At 38.4% G+C, this 25757-nt stretch overlaps 1 protein-coding gene across 2 annotated transcripts in view; it reads left to right on the top strand.

The window, feature by feature from the left end:
• jing (AE binding protein 2 jing) overlaps positions 1-25757 on the top strand; it is a 145965-nt gene that overhangs the window by 28310 nt on the left and 91898 nt on the right. The window contains exon 1 of one of the 2 annotated variants that reach the window (XM_083133811.1): positions 19415-19689. The exons of the other annotated variant lie outside the window; for it this stretch is intronic. Within the exon in view, the coding sequence (XP_082989937.1) occupies positions 19613-19689 (77 nt within the window). The 5' untranslated portion in view covers positions 19415-19612. Of the gene's footprint in view, positions 1-19414; positions 19690-25757 lie in introns of those variants that run through there. 2 annotated transcript variants of the gene reach the window in all.

Raw genomic sequence — 25757 nt, 5'->3', positions numbered from 1 at the left:
AAACATTTGGCAATCAAAAATGGATCTCTTCATACGGGAATAAACTTAATATTCTGATAATGATTTAATGTCCTATTAGAAGGGATATGTTTATTTTGTGTAATAGTGCAGTTTTTAAATCAAATTTGAGATTATATTCACATTTTTAGTGCGAAATTTCATTTTATTTACCGCTTTTGAACCCGAAATTGACTGTTTTTGTACCGAAATTTAGCTTTTTTTATTTACCAAAAATATGTGCCTCTACTTATTGAAAAACACACCATTTCATATAAGTTATACACTCTTGCATTGTGTATTGCCTGTAAATTTTCTTACCTTTATCTAGCTAGGTGACCCGACTTCCGTAGCGAAGTGGTTAGCACAGCGCGCTACGACTTCAGGGGTACGGGATGCGAATCCCGGCCTGGTCATGAGTGTTCTTTGTGAATGTCCCTTCATCATACCATCGTTGCGATTAACCCAAAGTGGCAGAAAAGCGACGCTAAATAAGAAAAATCAAATCATCCTCACTCTCACAGCACGCCAAATGTAAGGGAAGTGAGAGATTGATACTGTGCCGTCTTTGATTCAAGTCCAGGTCAGGTAAGCACTGTTGCTTTCACCTACTCGTTTAATGGAATCATTACTCATCTTATCATCACCATCCTGATTGTACAGGTGCAGTTATTTATTAATTATAATAATTATTAAAAATATCATTAAGAAATAATAAGGAATTATTGCATGAGCCACATATTTGACTATTCACTAAAACTTAAGAGAAACCATAATAATTTTTCATTAATGGTTTTTTGTTTATAGAGGTATAGTTGTCCAAAATTCTATCATTACCAACCAATTGTACACTCTCACTGGCATGAGTGTCTCGAATAACTCGCATTCAAAACTGCCGCCTGATAGGCCCACCAAGTGCATTTTGCCTCCTATTTCCATTACATTTATGTTTTCATGAACAGGAATGTTGGGAACAATGTAATTTATTTTAAATTTTGTATAAAAATTTCACAGTTGAAAAATCGAAAAAATTGAGGTGGTGGGCCTACCAGCCCCCATTGGGTAAGCTACACACTTTAACTGCCGTGTGTATCAGATCGATACACAACTTGCAGGCAGCGTGTGTGGCTCTTATACACAGCTCCTTTCAAAACAGCTGTGTGTACCAAACTATTTTTTACTACAAGGCGCGTGTCCTAGGAAAGAAGAAACTTTAACAAGTGTATCAGACAGGCCGTGAGCGTAATAATTATACAGACCGTCAAAAAGAAGCTTTGGCGTGCCACAAGAAAATGCAAACTTCGACCTTGCAGGTAAAAGGGTTAAAAATAATGTGTTTAAATTTGAGAATTGCATAATCGTGGAAAGTGACGAAGTAAGAAATTGAGATAAGAGGCAAACCAAAAACGAGTATCCCATTTCGCGACAGACTTCGAACTTTTCTTTCCTCCCACCTGTTTGAGGAGCTCGCGGCGTGAACGGGGGGGGGGGGGGGCTAATTGGCTGCTCCCGTAGCGGAAGGTGGTCACGCGTCTTACGCAGGCATCGGTGCTTTATCTCTACGCACGGCGTACGTCATCGCATTTGCATGAGACCCACATTAGCGATCTCTGTAGACATTTGCGCTATTAATTCTGGAAGCTGTTTACGTATTCACTGATAGGGCGAGTCAAAACTCCCTTTTCCCACGTCATTCTTCAAACGCTTGTCCTTGGTGTGAGGTGGAAATAGAAACTGATAAGATCGTCGCGACTGTTTTGACGCAAGCAATTTTATGCGGATTGGAGCTAAGTTCACGGCACCGCGTAGATATTGATAACAAGCTGCGTGGCTTAAGGTGCACTGCACAGGGGATGCCTTTACATCTTACCTGTCTGCAATTATATGCCCGTTAAAATAAAGCAAGTGAAAAACTCTGGAAGAACTCTGTACTATAAAACTTCACCCATGTGAAATGAGGCAGATCATGCTTATATGCAAAACTCCGCCCTATTCATAATCGAATGAAAAGATCGAACAATGTGGAGGCTTTGAAAGCAGGAGCATCAAAAGAATTACCCCGGGCCACGTGAGCCAACCAATTATCCGTGAAGTATTTTTTTTTGTGTAATTGGAAATATTGTATAAACAATAGTTGAAATTTTCGCCACCAGGTGGAATTGTGGCGCTAAAACAGCGGTTGCAGTCATATTACGTCACTGTACGGTTCGGATTCACCGCTGATTTCATTATGGACCTCTTTTGACTTGAGGACGCGGAAGCTCAGTCGTTAGGGCGTCTGACTACCATGCGAGAGACCCGGGTTCCATCCCTGGCGGGGAGAACCGGGATTTTTTCCACCTGTTCAAGCGGCTCCGGCGTCGTATAAATTGGGTAACTGGAGGAAAAGGCAGCCAGGTGCGTGGTGCTGATCACATCACCCCCATCTTCAACCGTGATCAAGGAAGTGAGGATCTAACTCCACACCCCATTTACTTTTTTTTTACTTTTTGCTTTGAGGAGCTGACAACGCAAACTCCTGTCATGACAGTTTACTTTCTCTCGGCACCCCTAATCGCCGCCACTGTTTGTGTATACATATACACTATGTTGCCAAAAGTCACCGGGCCCCTAGTGTTATTCATTCCAAAGACACCAGCCAGGTAACTAATAAGTTGTCGGACCTCCCTTCGCTAGTATTACTGTATTTACTCTTCGAGGCAGGCTTTCCACAAGTTCTGGTATATTGCTGCTGGATTTTTTTCATTCTTCCTGTAGCCTAGGGAATAGTTAGTTCATGGGTGGTTTTCGGTCGAGTAGGTGTGGCACGGAACAGACTCTCCAGTTAATTCCAAAGATGTTTTATGGGGTTCCAGTCGGGGATTTGAGCGGGCCAGCTAAGCACATCCACCTAGTTGTCCTCAAACCACGATGCAATGGAGCCTGCTTTATGGACAGGGGCATTATCGTGCTGATAGAAAAAAGGGCCCATTCCAAACTGTTGTCACAGTGTGGGCAGTACGCTATTGTCTAAAATGTTCTTATAAACATTACTGTTCATGTTGCCTTTGACCAAAACCAATAGCCCGAGCCCAAACCAGCGAAAAGAGTCCCAGACCATGATACTACCGCCACGTTCACTTGGGTGTCCGGTGATTTTTGACTACAGGGTGGCCCGTAAGTCCCTACCCATACACATATTTTATGTGTCCAGTGTATCTGTGTGCTGTCCTTCATTCTCGCTCCATAAAATTATGCGACGCCATGTTCTGTGAGACATTTTTGGCAACATAGCAGTGGTTATTGTTCCAAATGCCGCTGTAACAGCTGCCCTGAACTCATCATTGGAATTATAAAGTTGTTTCGACACAATGTCCTTTATGTGTCCCCTGAGAGAGTTATCACACGTTGTCGGTTCCGGACCTCTTGTGGGCCATTGCATAGGCGCCGGGGATGATAATATGCGCAACAGCACACAGAAAACTCTACACTAGATACATAAGATATATGAATGGGTAGGGACTTACGGGCCACCCTGTATATAGTGTAGTTTGGCATGGTAGGTCTAGTGGCACCGAAAAACATTGTTTTTGAAGGACACTTTTACAGCCTTGAAGCTATCCGGTTGTAAATATTGATAATAGCGAGAACATCCAATCATTTGTGTTATCGTGGCAGAAAGTACCTCAATCAATTTTTTGTTATAAAAACCCTAAGCTGATCGGAATTTGCGATTTGAAACGTTCCGATCCTCTGCTGTTTGACTGACCTAATTGATAAGATAACAACTCGTGCCGTTGACGTGTGATGAAGAATGGTGGCCAATACTGTAGTTCCACACGTATTGAGAGGGGAATGGTTTTTCCCGCCTCGATGCCCCAACACGTTGAATTCATGTTCGATTTTGGGTGTGTGCGAGTTTCCTATTCTCAAACCACTGCAGGAACGAATTTAATGCAAACAAGACCACGTGGCTCCTGAGATATAGCGGGGGTGTAAGGGGGTGACTCTTTCCGAAGACACCCGAATGTATCAACGTTTAGAGATTGGGGGAAACGGGAAAATGCTCTTAAAGTCCTTGCCTTAACTCATTCTCGCCCAACAGGTCGGTAGGTGCCAGGGCTTGTCGAGTTTATACCTTCCTGGAGATTTATTTATGCTTTGCACTTCTACAGAGGATTGAACCTCCAATTACAGAAGGCGTACACTGTGTTTGATTAATACGATAGAAATTACATGGAAATATACGAACACATATTCATTCATTCATGTACAATACATATAACATACAACATGAGATCTATATATACACTTATTTACATACATTTAGGCAAGAGGTTTATACGTAATTCACTTGTATTGCACACTGTAAATGGTAACATTTATATTAAACAATCTATATTCAGTTTCGTTTTCTATAGCACTGAATCTACGAGAGTTATTTTTATATCTGTCAAATGGAAGTGAAAAATATACACATTGGTTGTTTGCAACAAGTATATTGTAACCGACACATTCTATTTATTGGTGAGTTTTTATATTTCTGAGTTTTTGAAATTTTACAAGTTAGAATATTTCTATTACGTAGATTATTTTTTCTTATATTGAATTGTATTTGACCGAGAAAGGAGCTGTTGTCCAAGACACCATTAAATGTTTTATACAAGTACAAAGATGAGGTCTGCTCGAGAAAAGCTTTTTCAAGACACCCAAATATCAACCTCCCTTTCACGTAGTACTCTGTCAACTGCAGTTTGCAGACTAGCGAGGCGCTGGCGTCGGGACTTAGAGCCAGTATTATCGTCCGTGGAACTTGTGTGTTTGTGATAGTCCCTTCGTCCATTTCATCTTTATCACCATGCATCTTCGCAAGTAGCCAAAAATGGCAGACACGCGAAGTAAAATAAACTTGATACGCTTTGTTAATTTTGGCTATATAAGTAATATTTTATTTGTTTTCTGTTAATTTCACAGACATCTCTTTGATTTATTTATTTTCTGTAATACTGTGGTTTGTGTTATCAAATTTACTGTTTCTTGACTTATGTGTAATAAAAAAGTGGTATCGGAAGCGGAAGTCATTTCCGGCTTATAAACACTTGTAGAACTGTCCATCCTTTTATTGATTCCGTTGCCAGAACAACAGTGAGTGAAGCGGCGAAAAGTAAGTTGAGTTTCGTGAGATGATGTTAATTTTGTGAAGAAAAAAACCCTGTTGTAAAGGAAAAGCCGCAGCTTAATTGAAATATGATTGTATTTGTGAATATCGTTGTTATTTTGCAGTGATTGTTTAAAGGTAAAATGTGTTATTAAACTTGTAAAATGGCAAGAAGCTATTTCTTTTTCTAATCGTACGTCCTGAGAACGCTCAGTGTAACATTTAAGGATAGTCTCATAACTCCTCCGCACAGGGAGATTGGGCAGCTACCGTGACGTAGTGAGCCAGTGGCGAACACCAAAAAGAACGTCACAAACTAAATCAATCAATTCTGAGAAACAGTTTAGGAACTATGACGAAAGTTCCCAACTAAGGAACAGCTGCCTCGGGAGGGAGAGAGGGGGGAGATGTAAGGACCGGTTTGTGATAGTTTCTCATCGTTACTGCACGTTATCCTGAAAAACTACGTACATATACAGAAAAAGTACTGTGCTTTACGGGGAGTTTCTTCTTTCCTCTAATATATTTTGAGTTTATTGAAGATCTATTGCTTCTGTTTGCAGTTACACAAGTGTGCGTAAAAATCCATATCCTCCCACGAGGCAACCACGTAGTAGATCGTCCTGAGTTGGGAAGACATTTCACTGAAATATCCATCTGATATAGATCAGTCCTTGAAATCGGAACTTCCACAGTTCCAGAATTGGAAGTTCTTAAAAGGGAATAAATAAAACAGATATATGCGTCGATTAATTTTTAAATCATTTTATGCACTTTCGCTATGAAGTCGCGAACACAAGGAACGCACATTTTTGGTAAAAATAAACGGGAAAACTTCAGTTCCGTATAAACATGGCACACATGAAAAGAACCTTGGAGTTCGTTTCGTGACAGCTGCCTGCACACCAGTGTTGCCAAACCTGATGCGCATAAAATAACCGAATTTCAACACAATGGAACTAAAGTGACTTTCAAGGAGTTAGGTTTTCGAAGGCTCGTTAAACTCTACTTACAGTATTAGGTATCAAAGAGGCGAGTGCTCTGCTATTACCGTTCATTTTAAAGCGATGACAATTAATTCTTAGTTTTTACCGTCTAGATCCGGCGGTATCACCCATCTCGATAATCCAACGATGGTCCTATGAAATCGAAAATAAAGGATTTCCGGATAATTATGTCATCTTCACATCAGCCACGGCGCTATATGAAATTAACTGGGGAGGTAAGAGTGGGTGGGGCGACGCAGCCAATGTAATAATATCATGTGCAAAATGTATGTTCATGACAAAGTTGTTCTATGTGGACCGGAGCCAGTGATGGTAGCATAGTAGGGCAGATCTGGCTCCAAACGAGGTAAGTTGGCAACAGTGCTGCACACAATCTTCTTCTGTAGATTGAAAGGTGGCCATGCCACATTGTGAGGAGCATTGGAGCAGCTTGGCAGGAGCTTAGGCTATTTTTCCTTTTCCGTTTATAGTAGAGTAGAGGCCCCCAAAAAGAAAGCTGGCGAAGAAAAGGGGGCTAAAGGACGCTACAACGAGCGATGAAAAGCACCCCCCCCCCTCTCTTCCGCTAGGAAACAGCTCGTATAGCTTTTTCACATTTCCCAAGGATTTTTTTGTTTGTTGAAACGTGAACAATTCTTTTAAGGAACAGGTATCCGGTTTCTCTGCCTCCCCTCGTAAATTAAGTATTGTTCGAATGTACCTCGGGGGGGGGGGGGGAGAGGAGGCATAGCTCCTGCAGAGAATGATGAAAACCTCGATGTCAACGAATTGTCCAACAGGGGAGTGAATTGTAAACAAACAAATGAAAGAACCACTGTTCGCAGGGGTGGAATCCAGATGGAGTAAAACTAAGTACTCGACCAAAATATATAGATATTTTTTTAAAAAAACTGACTAATTTAATTACAGTCTGTGGATTGACATAAATTATTTTGCGTGCGTCAATAGCCGGAAGGATGGGAAAAATTGTTTTGCTGTAGCTGAATGACGTTCAGGAAATTGCCTACCGGAAATTGCAAGTGGATATCCTTTCGAACTTTATAATGAAATTCCTATTGTGGTACGTGGTTGCTTACGAAGTTAACTAATTTTGTTAATGACGTAACAGGAATTGTGTCAAGACTGTTTAAATCATCCTGTGTGCGACGTGAAGTCCCGTTTCGCCTAATTGCTTTTCAGCAAAAGACAATGTGATTTATGACCTGGCCGCCATTTTAGGCGAAACGGGATACTCCCACTTTCGTTTAAACTGGTTGAAAGGGAAATATTTCAAATGAGGGAAATTTAACTCAACTCAATAGGGTGTCAGGGAGATGGGATGGTGTTATGTATACTTTTTTAGCCCTCATTTTGCTTTCTTTTTCATCCCTTTGTCGTTGTTTTTTAAGGAATATGACCCCAAGCCCCCCCCCCCCCTTTGGACATACTACTGTAATTAGAAATAAAAGACCAATGCAGGCATACAAGTAAAGCAGAAGACTGAAACTTTAAATTTCTATATATTTATAAAATTTCTCTCTTCACCGAAAATTGGCCTGGATTTTCCCTTCACGAAGGGAAATTTCCATTCATTTCGCAACACAGCCTCGGCCAACCGCACAGAAACTGAAAGGAAGAAGCAGTTTTCTCCCGCCAACGCTGTTTCCAGCAGCGGTGGAACTGACCACGCAGTTCACGTATTTTTAAATAGTCCCGCGCCCTCTCTCTTCGGCTGTCACCGGGGTCGTCTGTGATGATTCATTCATTGAATTCGTTTATTTTAGTTCGCTTTTCTGCCACTTTTGGCTAATCGCGAACATGAGGATTAGTGATGAAATTGATAAAGGAACTATCACAAAGAACATCCATACCTAGGCCGAGATTCGAACCCGGGTCCCCTATCGTAGCGCGTTGTGTTAACCACTATGCCAAGGAAGTCGGGTCTGCGCGTACGGTCGGAAGGCTGCGATGGAGAAGGATCAGTACACAAAACCAGTCTTTTGAGTTCTTTAAACAATTTACTTAAATTCGGGTTTAAACTTTTTTTTAATCGTTTATTTTAAGTGTTGAGCACAGTATGAAACCTAATACAGCACTAAGTCAAATACAAAAGTACGAAGTTACACGAATAAAATACATAAGCTGTAGAATAACATAAAATAACAAGTTAGCATATTTACACTTCAAGTTAGAGATTTCAACGAGATCTATTATATATCTGATACTAATAATTGTTTATTGTTCTTAACTGCAATTAACTGTGTATTGTTCTAATAATAATAATAATAATAATAATCATATTTATTTAAGTGATGATAACGATTAAACAACCAGGTATATCACTATGTCAAAATTGGTTAGTTTGCATAATATAAAATGAGCGATTTCCCACAATATATTGAAGCTAAATGTATTTTAAAAAATACGAGGAAAGTTGGTTAGTTGGCGGTAAACGCGGTTACATTGATAATACGCCACTGGAAAGAAGACAGTGTAAGCAAATACACGTTAGTTTAGAGAAATCCTATTGGTTATTGCGCAGGGCCCGGATTTTAATAACCTAAAAATATTTGAAAAATGACCCAAAAATTCCTACAAAACTCAATCTGCTTTTTGAAAATAATATATATATTCCAAGACAAACAATTTAACAATTGCTTCTTCACCTTGGTGTGTTGTACGGACTGTGAATAAGAAACTCGACAATGTTGCATTTCGTGATTTTCAGACAGGCTTTGTTGCGCTGGTAGTGAAACACAGAGTAAGTACCGCAAGATAACATTCAGACAAGACAGAAATTGTTGAACTTCTTATGTTTCAGCATGCAATGACACAACATTTTTGGAAAAAAAATGGTAAAAAATGACCCAAAAAATTACATTTCTTGAACCTGAGGAGGGTGTTCAGGATTTCTGTACTAGTTAGCAATGTCTACGTTGCACCAGTTAAAAGATGAAATGTCAACAAAATCCGTGCATAGGGACGTGAAGTTTTCGTTTAATTTTTTCCCATATTTCGATGTTATTTTTTACTAGATTCGGTTAAATCAAGACGACAGAGTACAGGGTGGTCCGTAAGTCCCTACCCATTCACATATTTTATGTGTCCAGTGTATATCTGTGTGCTGTCCTTCATTCTCGCTGCATAATATTATGCGACGCCATGTTCTGGGAGACATTTCTCGCAACATAGCAGGGGTGGTGGTTCCAAATGCCGCTGTAACAGCTGCCCTGAACTCATCATTGGAATTATAACGTTGTTGCGACACAATGTCCTTTAAATATATCCCTAAAGACCACACGTTGTCAAGTCCGGACTTCTTGCGGATGATTTCATAGGCGCCGGGGATATTTCAGAAAAGTGTCATTGAGATATTCGCGCACACAGAGGGCATAATGAGCCGGAGCCCCATCTTGTTGAAACCAAACATCATCTCAGACACCCAAGTTCATCGAGTTTCTATATAAACCATTGTTGTAACATATTGAGATACGATATATAGTTTACTGGTCACAAGTATGGTCCAATAACATGACGCGCATTAAGTGCTGCTAGATACATACACTAGATACATAAGATAGATATATGAATGGGTAGGGACTTACGGGCCACCCTGTAGAACGAAGTAAGCGATGGAAGGGTTCAGAAAGAAAATGAAAACGAGCAAATCTATATAAACGAAATATCACCGTGTAGTTTAGCTGGTGCTTCTACCTGCTTCCCCTCTCGCGATTGGAATAGACTTTTCCACCTAGTTTTGTCTTCCCTGGCTGGACTGTATTACCGTATAATCATAGCGCCTTGCAGGGAATCGAATATTTCATGATATAGGTGTCCCATTTTTATTGTCTGTGACTGTACATGAATTCATGTAGGGCAAAAGGCTGTTTCATTGTTTGCAGAATCAATGTAAACTGTAAGCTTAAGTATAACCCCACTTGAAATAAATAATAATAATATTAGAAAGTAACAACACAAACACAACACACAGGAATTGAAGTATTTCTTAGAAGTCCCGTGTTTATTGCCTACATTAACTTCGTTCTTGCAGTGAATGAAGAAAAGTGCACAAGTACTCGTCGTTCGAAGACACCACGACAAAAAGTCGCATGCAGACAGACTTCTGATTCATCCCCAATCGCGTTTCGTGTGATCGAATTTCCGGCACGCGATTTTAATAATTGAAGATTCTGCTGAAGACCTCATCCCCCCCTTTACTTCGCACGAAGTGAACAAGTAACTCCCCTGTTAATTTAGTCTAAAAAGGAAACGCAATTAGAAGGCTTGTCATGCCCTACTATCTCACTTGCTGAAGGTTATCATTTTCTTTTGGGACTTTGTGAAACTCACGGTTTCTGCGGAATTACACAAGGAGATGTGAAAATTTAAGGGAAAAATCGTCTGAATGGAAGATTTGTTTTAATAAAACGAAAAGTAAGTGTTGCCATCCCGGAGTATTATGTTTGCTAGAGGTATCTGACAACATTCCATGTCAAAATACGAAAAGAAAAAACAAATTCAAAAAAGCCTTTATGCGTGACTGTCGGCGTGCAAACCTCCTTCTCGACTTGATTGTACATGGGAAAGGTAGGGTTAACAGCAAAGATAATGGTAGGCAAATTGTCCACCACTACTTTCACTTTTTAATTCTACATCCTTTGTTGTTTTAAGGAATGAAACTATGTTTGTTCGAAGCAGCCTTTGTTCTCTGCTTATTGACGTCATTATTTCACATACATTTGTCATCACATTTGTGTAATACAAACCGAATGAAAATGGTGGTGGACAATTCGCCTACTGTTTCTTTCGCCGTTGGGTGTACGAGAAAACTTATCTGAAGGTGGGTGGGGGCCGGGTTCAGAGCCTCACACTTTTTTATCACTAAATTTCAAGAACCCATTTTGTTATTGAATCACTGCGTATTTTGTTTATATATAATAATTACAAAAATGTTTGTCATTAAGCAAGAAACGATTATTGTATAAATGTCGCATACATTTCATTCCCAAACTCCCAAAAAACATTTTAATGTTACATGAATGTTTTTTTTTTCATATACCTACGTGCAGTTTTATAGTAATCTTGATAATTACAAAAAATTACTATCATTACCAACCAGTTGTACACTGTTACTGACATGACATGTCGAAATATTCATCGGGGAAGGCGCCTGATGGAGCTACAACCCTCCCGAAATCACGAGAAAAATAAAATTTTGAAATAAAAGTAGTCAACAACTGGTAGGAACCAGTTAATAGGATCCCCGATTGTCTTTAAACAACTTTTGAAACGAAGGTTAAACATTGTATTTACAAACTATTGTACACCCAACGGCAAAAGAATCTGTAGGCGAATTGTCCTTCACCATTTTCATTCAGTCTGTATTTCACAATATGATGATAACTTGAAATAAAGACGACATTAAGCATAGGGCAATACTTGTTTCGCACCAACATAATTTCATTCTTCAAAACAACACAGGATGTAGAATAAAAAGTAATGAAAATAACGGTGGACAATTTGCCTACCATTATCTTTGCCGTTGACTGTACATTGTACCCTTGGAACGAAGCCATGTAATATCCACCTCCGCTATTCTAGCCTCCCGCCGAAAAGTAATCCTGCCTGCGCTACAGAGCAGCGACATTACAAGTGCGCCTCTCCGATGCCGCAGTGCATGGCCGTAGGCAGGAAAAAATTTCGGGGGGGGTTCATTCATAATTGTTCCCATGGGCGTCGCCAGAAATTTGAATAATAGAAATAATAACAATAATTGTACAATAATAATTAAAATTTCATAATAAAACAATTTTATTCCATATTAATACTAATAATAATAATTATTATACTATTGTTATATCCTTGAGGTGGGTTACTCAATCCAGCAGATGAGTGAATATCCAGCACAAGTTTCTTTTTTTTTTTTTTTTACGTTTCATACAGTGTGTATCTACTGAAATGCACAATTATTATACTTCGTCATTAAACTTTAGATACCTTCAAGAGAAAAGCTTTAAAAGTTAGATGAAAATTTTAGTCATAAAGTTTTTGTTGTTTGACTTTAAAATTATTTTTTTGGAATTTTGAAAAGTGTGGAACCAGTTATTCTTTTTAAAAACTTAGCCTGGTGCATGGATTGTAACCTCAATCGCGAACGTAATGCGCTACAAAACTGGAGATCCTAGGTTTGAACTCCTATCAAGGGGGATTTATTTTCGACTTTATCGGACGGGGAATTTAAAAGCTCTAAAGGGAATTTTGGGACAATCATAAGGGAATCTTCAGTCTATATTCCTTGTGACTCAGGAGCAACACTGGAAAGATGACAGCAGAAGTGATAATGAAGGGGTCGCGGGTGGGCTACGATTCTGAGAATAAATCCTGTTTCACTCAAATTTCAGAATTCCAAATGTATGAAAATTCTAGCTCGATTGTTTCAACATTGTCTCCATGTATTTTTGTGATGCTTCGGAAAAAAAATTGAAAATTTGTTACAGATTTTGGTTTCTGAACTTCCATTAATCCAACATGTCAGAAGTTTCGGGGGGGGTTTGAACCCTAGAAACCCCCCCTCTAAATACGGCCATGCCGCAGTGGTAGCGTCGTCGCCTTGTAATCAAAGGGTCCCTGGTTCGATACCCGGTGGAGGCACGTTGTGGTTCGGATCCCACATTAAACTGTAGGTCCAGTCCCAATTAGCCTTACTGTGCATAAAGTGGACTTAAAATACCAAATCAAGCAAGCAAGCAAATGTTGCCATTACAAACGTGCGTCTGTGAGAAAAGATTTAAAATGAAAATAGGCTACTAGTTACGAGCGAAACGTCTTGATAGTCGTTAGCGGAGAGTTCAGTGCCATCGGAAACTGGAATATGGAAGATGATAGTGCACGCTGACGCCACCACAATGGGAAGGGAGGGACTGGCGGAACCAGTTGACTATCGGAATGCGAAGGTCGGAGTGCTCGAACGTAGGCGTCCGGGGGAGGGGGGGGGTGCATGCGATACGTCAAACTACTACGCTCTCCTCTCTCCCTTTCGCAGGAACGAAATTCCTCGCGCCAAAGAATGCATTTTTTACTAGTTCAAGGGGAGGGAAGGTAAAGATTATGCATGCTGTTCTTCATACACTTCATACTTGTAGTTTTTAAAGGAATGTCAGTTATCAGTTTTAACATGGAGAGAGGTTGACCCTTAACTACAGGGTGTCTACCAGTCAAGAAATCATGCCCGTGGCCAAGAATTTTTGCAATTTTTTTTTTACAGTATAACGAATTTACACTGTTATATACCTGTACTGAGATTTAATAAAATTGAATATTTGGAAATCTAAAATTGTATTGAGTTGTGGATAAGATTTGTTCACGTTGTTAATTGTATGCATGAAGTTTTGTAAAAATATTAAATAAAGTAATGTGGCCATTCCTCATCCAGGATGAAGTCCGAAGCATTAATTTTTACATGCATTAATAATTAAAGCAAGTCTAAATCTCTTGTTACAGTACAGCTTCAGTTTTCATCTTAACCAGCCTTGTGGTACGGCGTTTTCACTGAATAAAAAAAAAAAAAAATTAATTTCCAACTATAATCAGTAAGCATTAAATAAATGCTAAGAAATAGTAAAGAAAGTTAAGAATTTTGGATTTGTTATTTCGGTAGACACACTGAACGACTATGCACGTTGATAATAGCATAACTACTATGGATACGTCTGTCAGACTGTTGCTTTGATTGTGAACTGTGAACAGCTGTTTTGCTATTTTCAATTTCTGACGCGTTTCACTTGACATGGTTATAGAAGAATATTGGAAAGCAGTTTTCAATTATTATTGTGTAGTTAACGAAACGTAACGTAATTTATCTAAAGAGTCGGTCAAAAATTGCAACCAATGGCTCCTTTATTTTTTTGAAATTTCAAATTGTTAAAATTTCAAAATTTTTTGCTGTCCGAAGAGAGGTACTTCAAAGTAATGTGTAATATTTTGCTGAAATTGAAAATGAGTTATGATCAGTTTGAAACGCAAAATGCACGTAACTACTATGGTACGACTGTCGGGCCACTCTCCGAAAACAGAATTTATAAGATTTGAACAAAGGCAAGTCCTCCTGAACTTGACAGCGTGTGACCAGCATCCCAACTGAAAGGTATGGAGAAGGGTTCACCTGTAGCTCGAGGGGTGCGAGAAATGAAGCACAAGATAAATTCATCACGGTCTGAGACATGACTGTAGTATTTAAAGGTTAATTGATGAAGTGATACAAAGAACTTCGATGGCACATAGGAACGTGAAGTTTTAGTTTTATTTTTAATTAAATTTCGATGTTAATTTTTACTGCAATCCTGTGTTATTTTTCGCGGTTTAGGTCAAAATTCTGTTATTTTTACATGCATTTTTACTATTCCTTCCATGCTTAAAATTTTCATTGTTTTAGTTCTGGAAAATTGAGACAAATTTTAGTTTTACTGACAAAAATAATAAATTTATGACTTACCTTTGTGGGAAATGGCGACATTTCTTCCAGTTGGAAAACTTTTTCAACTCGGCAGCCACTAAATATGAAATGTTTATTGAATGATATCACCCAGCGAATTCCTTTTCAGGACGAGGTTAAACACTGCCAGTCATGTTTGCCTCAAGCAGTAATAAATGAATCGTGACAATCTCTTTTGAATCGAACTTTCACCAGGTAGACTAGAAATGACAGTTCTAATACCGCTTTAGGTAGGTTTTTTTTTTTCAACAAGAAATTTTATTCCCAGTTTATATTGCATATTTCGCTGCGTGGAAGGTTCGGTATTATTCTGAAAAATTGCAAAACTCGCGTTATTTCGCGATTTCGAAACACCGAAAACTTGCCTCCTTAACCTACCGAAATACATTTTAAACACTTTATTTTGCTTTCCTCAACTTTTCGGTGTCGTTTAAAGGAAAACTTCACGTCCCTACACACATTATCTGAAATGAAAATCTTTTAGTTCGCGAGTGTTAAAGATGTTTTTCACATGTTGGCATCCTAAGGGTGAAGTAGAAAGAAATGCGAGGGTACAATTCTACCTATGAATCCCTTTCTTTTTCGCCGAGGAACACTCACCTGATTTATCACCTAATGACTTTTTTTTTTTTGTCCCCACGCATGAAAAATAAGATGCGTGGTGAGCGATTTGTGTCGCCTGAAGCAGCTGTTGACGCATTTCAAACAACGGTTTGTGAAGTATCTGCTTCAGAGTGGAAAAAATGCTTTCAAAATTGGTTTGAACGTATGCAAAAGTGTATCGATCTTAAGGGTGAATACTTTGAAAAACAATAAAGCCATTCTCAGAATTTCACATGTATTTTTTTTTCATATTGATTGCAGAAACTTTTCCAGCAGCCCTCGTATAATTAGGAAAGTTGATTTTCCAAATAATTGGAAACCCTGGTTGACTAGGTAGTAGACTGTGCACACACAGGCATTCATACTAATATTTTTATTTCTGTTGATTAAACACTGATTTACAAAATTAGGAATGAATGAAAGAATGGAAATAAGGAGTGAACAACAACAAAAAGTTTACTGATACATAATTACAGTGCACTCTTTTAATTCGAACTCCAATGGGGCACGAAAGAGGTTCGAATTAACAAAAACATGACGTCATTAAAGATGGTTTCAGGGGGGAATAAACTTCTGTTCAAATTACCTAGTAATTCGAATTATCCAAGTTAGAATTAAAAATGAATCCACTGTATATACTGGACAAGAAATATGAAAATGTTCATAACAGTTGACTATGCGACGAAAGAAAGCGAAATTGTCTTTCACACTTCAAAGATTTCTATGTAATCAAGTAAGTATGAGTTGGATATATCTTCAATTTTGGTATTTTCCTTCGTGTGACAACAATGCTGCCAACTCCTTATGAAATGTAGCCTACTGTTCAGGGTGCGAAATCACTGACGATTGGTGGGGAGAGGAAGATTTTAATCTGCACACACACACACACACACACATATTATTATTTTATTATATACATATTTATAATGCTATTAAACATAAACGAACTTACTAAATACTTGAAAAAAATCAAGTAATTAATTGATGTGTATATATGTATAAGAAGGTAGCACAAAAATTCATTTACTGGGCCTCCCCGATTGCGCAGTGGTAGCGTTGTAAGCATGGGGTCCCGGGTTCGATACCCGATGGAGGCACATAGTGGTTCGGATCCCACTTTAAACTGAAGGTCCAATCCCGATTAGCCTTACTGTGCATACAGAGGACTTAAAACACCAACTCAGCTCAACGTAACTCATAAAATGCATTTACTAACTGGCTAAAGATGTCAATAAATTACAAAATTATTGGAATAGTTTTATTGTGTACAATTTTTTGTTTGGTTTTTGCTTTCGATAATGTAAAATCAATTAGATTTCACTGTTTTATTTGTCTTTCATTCTTGTTTTACTTCTATTGTGCGCATATTGTTATAGGTGTAGATCTGTTAATATGAAAGAGAGAGAGAGAGAGAGAATGCGTTCACAATCACACTACTTTGTGTGTGTTTTTGATACTATCCTTGGTAAAGAATGTTTGAAGTCAAAACTAATTGCTTATCTTTTATTGTTATAACAGAACCAACCACCCGGAAATTTTTGGTGTGGGTATTTTGAGGCCAAGATTGTTGGTGGGGGGGGGGGGTTACCCCTTGCCATTCAGAATTTCGGACCCTGCTTTTGTTCAACCTATCGTGAATAATAAGACATGGAAATAGTTGAACGAAATTCTTTGCGGACAATAATCTCCGCCACAAAAAAATAAAAAGCAAATAACTAAATAAATAAATACGGTGGCGCCACAAACGGGAAAATTGGTCGATGAATAGCCCCATCCGCGTCCATCATGTATCTTTGTACTTGGCTGTACAAGAAAGTGCACACCCGTAGCATGTTTTTTTATGGGGGGGGAGAAAAGTATCGTGCACCACCAGAAAGCTGTGAGATTAATAAATCATCACGACTCGTGCAAGTCAACCAAAACGCTAGGGAAACGGCTGACATGCCAACCTGAATGGAGAAATTTCGTGAATACAGCCTTTGTTTCCGCGAGGCTACCATAGGAAAAGTACCGAAGGGGTCCACTTCGCCTCGGGCGATTGTTGGCAGCAGGTATATGTCGACCCCTCGTCAAAACACTTGTGACACCCCACCGTGCGGACTGGGTTTCAAGGTGGGAGCGTTCATACGCTCGCATGACAACTCTCTCTCCCCTGCACATTCCCAGGGAGAGAGTTGCGTTGAGTTCCTTTGTCGATGGATCTACGTGTATGTGTTGTCTGCGAGTAATCTACTCCTAGATTATAATTTCAGTGTGTCATCAATTTCGTAGACAGAGTATTCCACGATTTTTCCAGACATCATTAGGGCAGGCCATGTGGCACGAATGGGAAAGGGGTTTAGAGGATTCTTGTTCGGAGACCTGATGGTAAGACGAAGATGAAGGGATAACGTTGAGACGAACCTAAAGGAAATCGGTAAGGATGGAAAAGATTGGATTGATCTTACCCAGGATAAGGACAGATGGAAGGCTTATGTTGCTGCAGCCACAAACCTTCGGGTTTAAGAAGGTTAGAGAGTAAATTAAATCATGCCTCGATGAACGCCCGACGTTGGTTGATTTGATTGATTTTGTTATTTACAGTCACTTTTCTGAACTTTCGGGCAATCGTGACGATGAAAATGCGTGATGATATGATGAAATTGATGAAGGGACAATCACAAAGAACATCCAGACCGGGATTCCACAACCGCTTACGTCAAAGCGTGCTGTGGTAACCACAGCGAAGCGATGTGGATTGGATGCGTGTTATGGAATTTCGTGGTTGCAAAGTGATCCATGCTTTTCACACTGTTCCTCTAACTTGGCTGGAGGGGCATGCAAATATACAAGATATCTTTACATCAGCACCTATTTATTTATTATTATTATTATTCATAAAATGCACTGTTGCAGTAGAAAACAGTGCAGCAATTAAATGTAACATTTTATATTTATACATCTAAACTCCGTGGAGAGTCAGGGGCCTACCAAGCAAGCAGCTTCTCATTGGGTGACGCGTGGTCAGCGCATCCTGTCCCATCGCTGCTGTTTTCTGACTTTCGAGACTGAAAATGAGAGGACTCCTACCGGGAATGGAACCCGGGACCGCACGCACCAAAGGCTATAGAGCTAACCATTTGCCTGCGTGGGGTCCATATTTATACATACACGCGTGAATTTTTACAAAACTCGTTGAAATTGGGCTAATATCTTTCATTGAACAGCCAGGAGAAATTTAGCGTTTTTATTCCATTAAAAATACCTTAAGATTTTTATTTCCATCCCCCTTTATAGCAGGCAAACAACCAAAGTAATTGTAATTCTAATGGGTATGTAAAACGTGTTTGATATTGTAAGGGGGTAATATTTTGAGAAGACGCCCGTTGTACAATCCGGTAATTGGAATGTTGCAGGTCAACGAGGCTCTGGCGCCATAGTCAGTATAATCCTGTGTAAGGCTTGTGTTGGAAGGGGGTACGCTGTCCCATGTTTGGGATTGTACAGTCACGGACACTGCCGGGTTGTAAAGATTCCATTGAAAGTCAATGTATTCATTACAACCTGGCAGTGTCCGTGACTGTACTTCCAATAAATTATCTTATATCCATCTCTTCATCGTTGCGTTTGGCTAAAAGTGACAGAAAAGCGAGGTAAAAACGTCACATCAATAAATTGTTTGAATTCCAAATGTTTCAATAGTCCCATCCCAGCACACTAAATTTCTCCATTGAACAGAAAATCTGTCTACCTCGCTTGGCAACAAGATGAAATGTCCCACGAGGCGGTTTCGAGGATGTAAACAAATGCATTGCCAGTGGTCTTGGCCCCGTACCTATATAACTGGCCTGGTTCGGCGACTCCCCCCCTCCCTCTTCCCGTTTGTTGTATACGTGGTAGTAACTTTGCTCTTTAAATACAGTTGCCGTTCGCGTAAATAAACGTTCACGTGGGCTCTCGGCGCTGCCAGTGAAAACGAAATTCTCTCGTTCCACATAAGCTCGCAGTGCAAGTTCGGTCGAAGGAGCAGTTTTTCCCACCGTCTCGTATTCGTACCATCTGCCTGGGTTCTTGTAGGAGCGACATTGAATCCGTCAGGGGCGCCGGATAATACGCCTGCCGGAAACACGTTCTGCGGAGGGGTGGAACGGCGCGGTGCGCATGCGCGGAGGGATGAGACGCGATGACACCGCCATGTTTACGGTAACAGACCGAAGGGGAATCGAGCTGAATGTAGTTGTGTGAACGTGCGCTGTGTGTTGTTGTTGGTGGTGAAGTTTTCGTTGTTTTTTTTTTAAAAAAAGGAAAATGGTGACCTGTGCGAGTGTTTGTTGCGTGTTGCCGACCTCGCCATTGCAAAGCTGAGCGAGAGAGAACCCGTGAGGAGGCCAACCAGCCTGATCTGAAAACACTGCCAAAATGGTGAGCCTCCTCGCGGCAGACTTCCATGCCTTTCCCACGGGACTGCCTGGCTATGGAGCCACTGGGAATTTCACGTGAGTACGACCCGAGTTCACTTTCTGTTATATCTCTGTGCGAGCCTTTTTGTTTTCACTCGTCGTGCAGGAATCGCCAGTCACATGGCAATGATCCCCGTTATGTGGCATTGCAGGGGAAGTAAAGGGGGGAGGGAATTGTTTGTTGTCCTGATGCACCATAACAACTTGGGAGATGTGTTATGCCTAAGGACGTGAGGTTTTAGTTTTAACGATAACACCCTAAAGTTGAGGAAAGCACAAAAAAGTCTTTAAAATAAATTTGTGTAGGTTAAGGAGCCACATTTAGATGTTTTTGAAACGCGAATTGCGCCATTTTTTCAGAATAACACCGAATTTCGCACTTTAACGAAACATGTAATACAAAGTTTACCTGAAGCGCAATGAGTTCTGTTATTTCTAGTGTAGCTGTGAAAGTTCGATTAAAGAGCTTGTCACGCGTAATTTATTGCAGTTTGGCGGTTCAGTATTTATTGTATATTTAGTGGCCGATGAGATGAAATAGTTTTCCAAATGCAAGAAATTTGGTTATTTCTCAGAAAGGTAAGCCTTAAATTTACTTTTTTGTCGTTAAAACTAAACTTTGTCTCAATTTTCCAGAAATAAAGCAATGTGAAAATATTAATCATAAAAGCAACGGTAAAGACGCATGTAAAAATGACACTATTTAATAACACCGAATTGCAATAAAAAATAATGTGGAAATTGAGGGGGAAATAAAACTAGAACTTGACGGTCCTAGTTATGCGGTACGGGTCTTCATCGAAAGTGTTAGCAAGTATGATGAAAACGTGTAGATCGTTACTCTTGGAGTGGTACGTGAGCGCCAGAAATCGTAACATGGTGCTTGTCTGGCACACTGGCGTACGCAGGATTTTGTTTCAGAGGGAACTAGAATTGTAAGGGGAGATATTACATAGCCACGTTATAGTGGCCGAATACGCAATAAAATATTTCGCAATCACCACACGTAACCTTCGTTTTAAAAGTTGTTCAGCTACAGAAAATGATAAACGTGGGGTGGATGCATTTAACCCGAGTTCTTTACTGCTTAATTTCGAGAGAGGGGATGTATCCCCATCAGCCCCCCCCCCCCCCCCCGCGCACAAAGGTGGAGTAGAATTCCTTGTGATACTTTGAAATCTTTTCCCTGCATTTGATGTTCCTTTTTTATGAAAGCTGAACCAAAGAGAGGGGTAGTTGTACCCTTCAACCCCCGTCATCTTGAGCACACCATTTTGTGTTCACGCTAAAATGTGAATATCAAATTATTGTAAGATCGGTGATCAAACAGTAATCAAATCCTTGCAGGTTGTAGTATTTGAATACCCTACCTAAGGCATTAATGCCTTAACTTCGCCATGTAAACAAAGTCGTAAATAAAGAAAATACTGTGTCAACACGAAGCTTGTCTTTCTGAAAATTCTATTTGTTTTATTATTATCAGTCGTTTGCTAGGGTAGTTCACGCTATTACCGCCACAAAAGAAAACTACTATTCACAACCCTTTGTGTTACATTGTGGAAAGATTAAATTCAAAATTCTCTTTTGTATTGGGCGCTTGTGGGATGGATTAACATCGGACAGATTTAATAATTTCATTAATGAGACAATAAGCTTGAAGCTGTCGCAGTGTGTTACATATTAGTATTACCGAACAGCAAGAGTTGTATCGAAATATTGATAATATACCTAATAGATATTGAATAGATGTACGATAAAATTGAAGCATAATTATTGAATATTTTGATAGATGAATTATATTCTAATTGCGCAAAAAGAAGAAAACTCATTCTGATATTTCCATGGGATTCATGCCCCTGTTTTTTCATTTTATTTTTATTTTTAAAGCCCAACAGACGGAGCCCACTTACAGTATTCTATTTGCAAAATATTCTTACACTAAATTCAGTGCAATGTTTCAGTAATGGGTTTTTAAGTTTGTATAAAATGATTGCAAAAGTATCAATGGCGTGATTTATACTTGCAATCTTATTGAATGAGTTGTTGCACACGCATGTCTATTGCTTATGAAAAACAAGTTAGGTACACTAGGTTGTAGTATAAACAATAGCTACAGAACATGAAAATAAATGTATTGGGAATATGGGGATTTAAAGGCATGTTTTGCTTTTGTTTGTTAACGTTTTGTACAGCAATGGGCAGTTTAAACATGGAATACTTCACTTTACAGTCTCATATCTTTATTTCATTACTCGAGATATTGAAGCAATACCTAAGGCAATCCTACCCTGTAAAGAAATACCATAAGGTGAATGACTTAGTAATTGACACTGAGTGATACCAGATATTGTTAGACCTTTCTACACATGCATATTTTAGTCTCTGCAGTTGTCACATGTATTGTGCTTGGATAATGATGCAAGTGTGTACGTAACTTTTTCTACCACTCCCAGTATGCTTTTGCTGTTAGGATAAGACAAATGATAGGTATTTTCTTTCGCAAAGTATCAATACATCCAATAGACATTTTATCACCTTAATCTTATGTAAAGAATACAATCAAGTGCTACTTTGCTGACTCTGTTGAAGTATGTGCTTACCTTATTCAGCAGTTATGTCAGTTTCTGCAGACAGTAACATATTTACTACTTCATTTTTGGGGGGCAAAGTCTTTCTTGTGCAAATTTGTATCTCTTCAACCCGCAAACAGTCCTGAAATTTATTGACTTTCATGCAGTGTAGTATACATACTAGTTTTTCACACTTTGTAACCATAGTTAAAAAATTGTTCACCTTCACTGAGACTAATGAAAAATTGTGTGAAAGTATAGAAAATATGACTTAAAAACACAGTCCAGTAATACAGGTTGAATTATATCTTTTGCAAATGAGTTGTATAAAGAAACCAACTGCTACAGTATATGAAGCAAGTATACCTTAGAACCAGCGCATGATGCTTAATTTCGTTTGAGAATTTACGCTAAATGAGCATTTAGTTTTCAGAGTTCAAGAATGTGCTTTAGGCCAGGTGTAGTGAATTAATACCACTCCTTTTAATATAGCAGATTTAACATTTTGTGAATTCAATGGTTAGAAAATAGGTGTCTAAATTTGTGTGCTTGTAATTTAAATGACCGCAATAGTTATGTTGTGACTAACAAATGAAACTTTATTAAGTAATGAATATATGCCAGAAAGCAGAACTGTAGTCGAAAGTTTTAATTGGCTAAGATATCTGATAACTTATTTAAGCATTGAAATTATTATTCAGTCAAGATATTAGGCTCAGTGAAGTGAAATAGGTACTTCAAACACCACACAATTAATTACCTTTTTTTAAGCTACGATGACTGAAAGAAAATTGAAAAACGATGATTGTGGGTCAGCCTGTTGGGTTCATTAAAGTAAGTAAATAAATTACCTCTCACTTTATTGTATTCAGAGAGAGATGAAAGCTAAATATCATCCATTCAGTCTCCTCTTTCTGTAAAATATGCATTTTTTGCTTTGTAAACTTTCTAGGGTCTATGAAAAGGGTGAATTTAATGAAAGGATAAACTCAATGAGACATGAATTCCCCAGGTTTTGAACATATATATCCCAGCTTTATAGTACACTATTCTAACCACTCCACCGTGCACTCTCTTTTTGTAGTGTTTTTGGATGTGTGTTGTATGAAAGCACTTGCTCTTGTATATGTATTTGTACTGATAGTAGTGGCATTGATGTTAGTCTCAGACAAAACTTTTTCTTCCATAATGAAGAGAACCCAGTGGCTTGTGGGTGTAAGTGGAAATTACCTCTACACTATATCCTATTATCAAATACCAATTTCCAATTATTTTTGGAAGAATTCTCTGAGCAGTCATTTAAGCATTCCGATTGACCTAGGTTTCCTGCAAAATCCAGAATAGTCAAGGTGTTAGTTGTTTTTCGTGAGCGGAATTTGTCATTTTTGGGGTTTTCTTGTCATGAGTGCATTTTGAGGTAAACATGATAACTTCTCTCATCAGGTGGAACATTTTTCAGTTAAATGGTCATCCTTTTTATTATTTTTTTCTAACCTAGTATATGGACTACTATAGTTCAAACAAAGTAATCTGCTTGCGAGTGGATTTCTTGAGCATTGGCTTTCAGTAAATCCTAAAATGTTAAGTATTACCTTTTGAGGGCCATACATTCTTCTGCTTTCTGTTATGTTACCACATCACTTTGCAGTCCACTAAACTATATTTTAGTACAAAATTAAACTTGTACAATAATGAACGCCGTATCCTATCTCCACAAAATATTAGTTTTGTGTTCAATAAAATGATGTGAAGACTATCTACAGAAATGTTCGACGTAGGATTGAAATTACAGTTTCGGTTTTAAAATTGTATTTTATCTATGGTTTGTAATAATTTTGTTAGTAATTTTAATCCTTTGAATAGTTTCCATCTCTGTACTTTCAATGAATATTACACATATTTGTAAACTCCAATTTGATAAAAAAACGTAAAGAAATAAATACTTCATTAGCCATTTTACAACAGAAATTACAGCATAATTAAGATTAAATGCAGTGAAGAGACTTGCATATTTTTACACATCAACCTTCTAAAACATGCCTGGTTGAATTCTGTGACTGACAATGAGCAAGAGGTAATGTAGAACGGAATTCAGTCTTGCATGAATTTGAGGGACGTGACATAGACCCGATCCGAGAGCAGTATTCAATTTTAGATGAACCAACAGATTTGTAATAAACGCTGAAAGGAGATGGGTTGGTTATTTCAGAAAAAGGATAGGGTACTTTGTAATATGATGTTCCTTGCGAGGGGAGTTATTATTTTCATGCTCGTATTGTTGTAGATGCTGTGGACAGTATCAGTTTCTCAATGCTTCTTTGCTGATCCTTTTAAAACAACAAATTCTACCAGGAGGAGTTGAGGAAGTTCTTAGGCTTTGATATTTGAACTTCGATAACACACTTTCATCAATGGAGATAAGAGTGTGTATCAAGACTTTATATCGCCTTTTCCCATATGGGCTCTGTTTGTTCTTCGGAGATAGCTATCCTCATTTCGAACTCTTAACTTTACCTATTGCGAGGATAAATATGTACATTTTTCTTGACACTCTTAATTACTTGATTCCTTGCTAGGATTTTTTTTTCTGTTTGTCACAACTTTTAAATTTTTCCTTGGTATTTTTCATACATACTCGTACTACTCTAACTAAATTTTTATGTGAGAAATATTTTATTCCATCATATTTTTTTGCATTGAAACTAAAGGGGCATTCCAGCATTGTGTGTGTGTGACATTTTACACACAAAATAACGTTCTAGACATATTGCATTAAAATATTCATAATGAACTGATATCATGGAATTTGATGTCTAACAAATGAAAAAAACTTGTGATGTCTAACAAATGAAAAAAAGAACTTGAGTTTGATGACATAGGCTGAATGCATGAGAAACATTAGCACAAGTGTGTTACGTGAGTGACGCTTTAAAAATGTACCAAATTTTGACTTCATTTGTCTGTGAAGCATATAGGCTGCAGGTGCTAGTAACTTTTATAGGTGAAATGTGCAAATTATATGCATGTAAACCTTGATGCAATTAAAGACAATATTTTCCATATTAATTCATTTTGTTATTCACATGGAGTAGGACCACTTTTCGTGGAATGCCTCTAAAAGTATTGACTAATTTCAGTAACTTGACACGTAACGTTAATTTGTTTATACTCATTCAATCGATTCTGCGTATTTGCACTGGTTTTACTTAAATTGTGGTTATTCTAAATCAGATTTTGTATTTAGGCCTTTTCTGTTAAGCAGGGAGCAGATTTATATTTAAATTCCCATCTTGATATGATGCTAAAATCAATGTTGTTTTGTAGTATCTTTTGTAATCTTGTTGTGGAAACATGCTATTTATTTTGCATATTTTTACACCCATCAGTTTTTAGAACATATTTCCTCCATATTCATGCTATTATATTACTACATTTTACCTTGTCTTGAATGCCAAAGGAATTCCGTTCATCTGTAGCCTGTCGGTTTTGTTACTCTTGTAAATCTTGACAATGCATCTGTTCGTATAACATTCT

This window comes from Lepisma saccharinum, chromosome 13 (assembly GCF_977018435.1).
Source record: "Lepisma saccharinum chromosome 13, izLepSacc3.1, whole genome shotgun sequence".
Classification (NCBI taxonomy): Eukaryota; Metazoa; Arthropoda; class Insecta; order Zygentoma; family Lepismatidae; genus Lepisma; species Lepisma saccharinum.
Note: the sequence above shows the minus strand (reverse complement) of the source record. Positions and strands in the feature narration are given on the sequence as shown.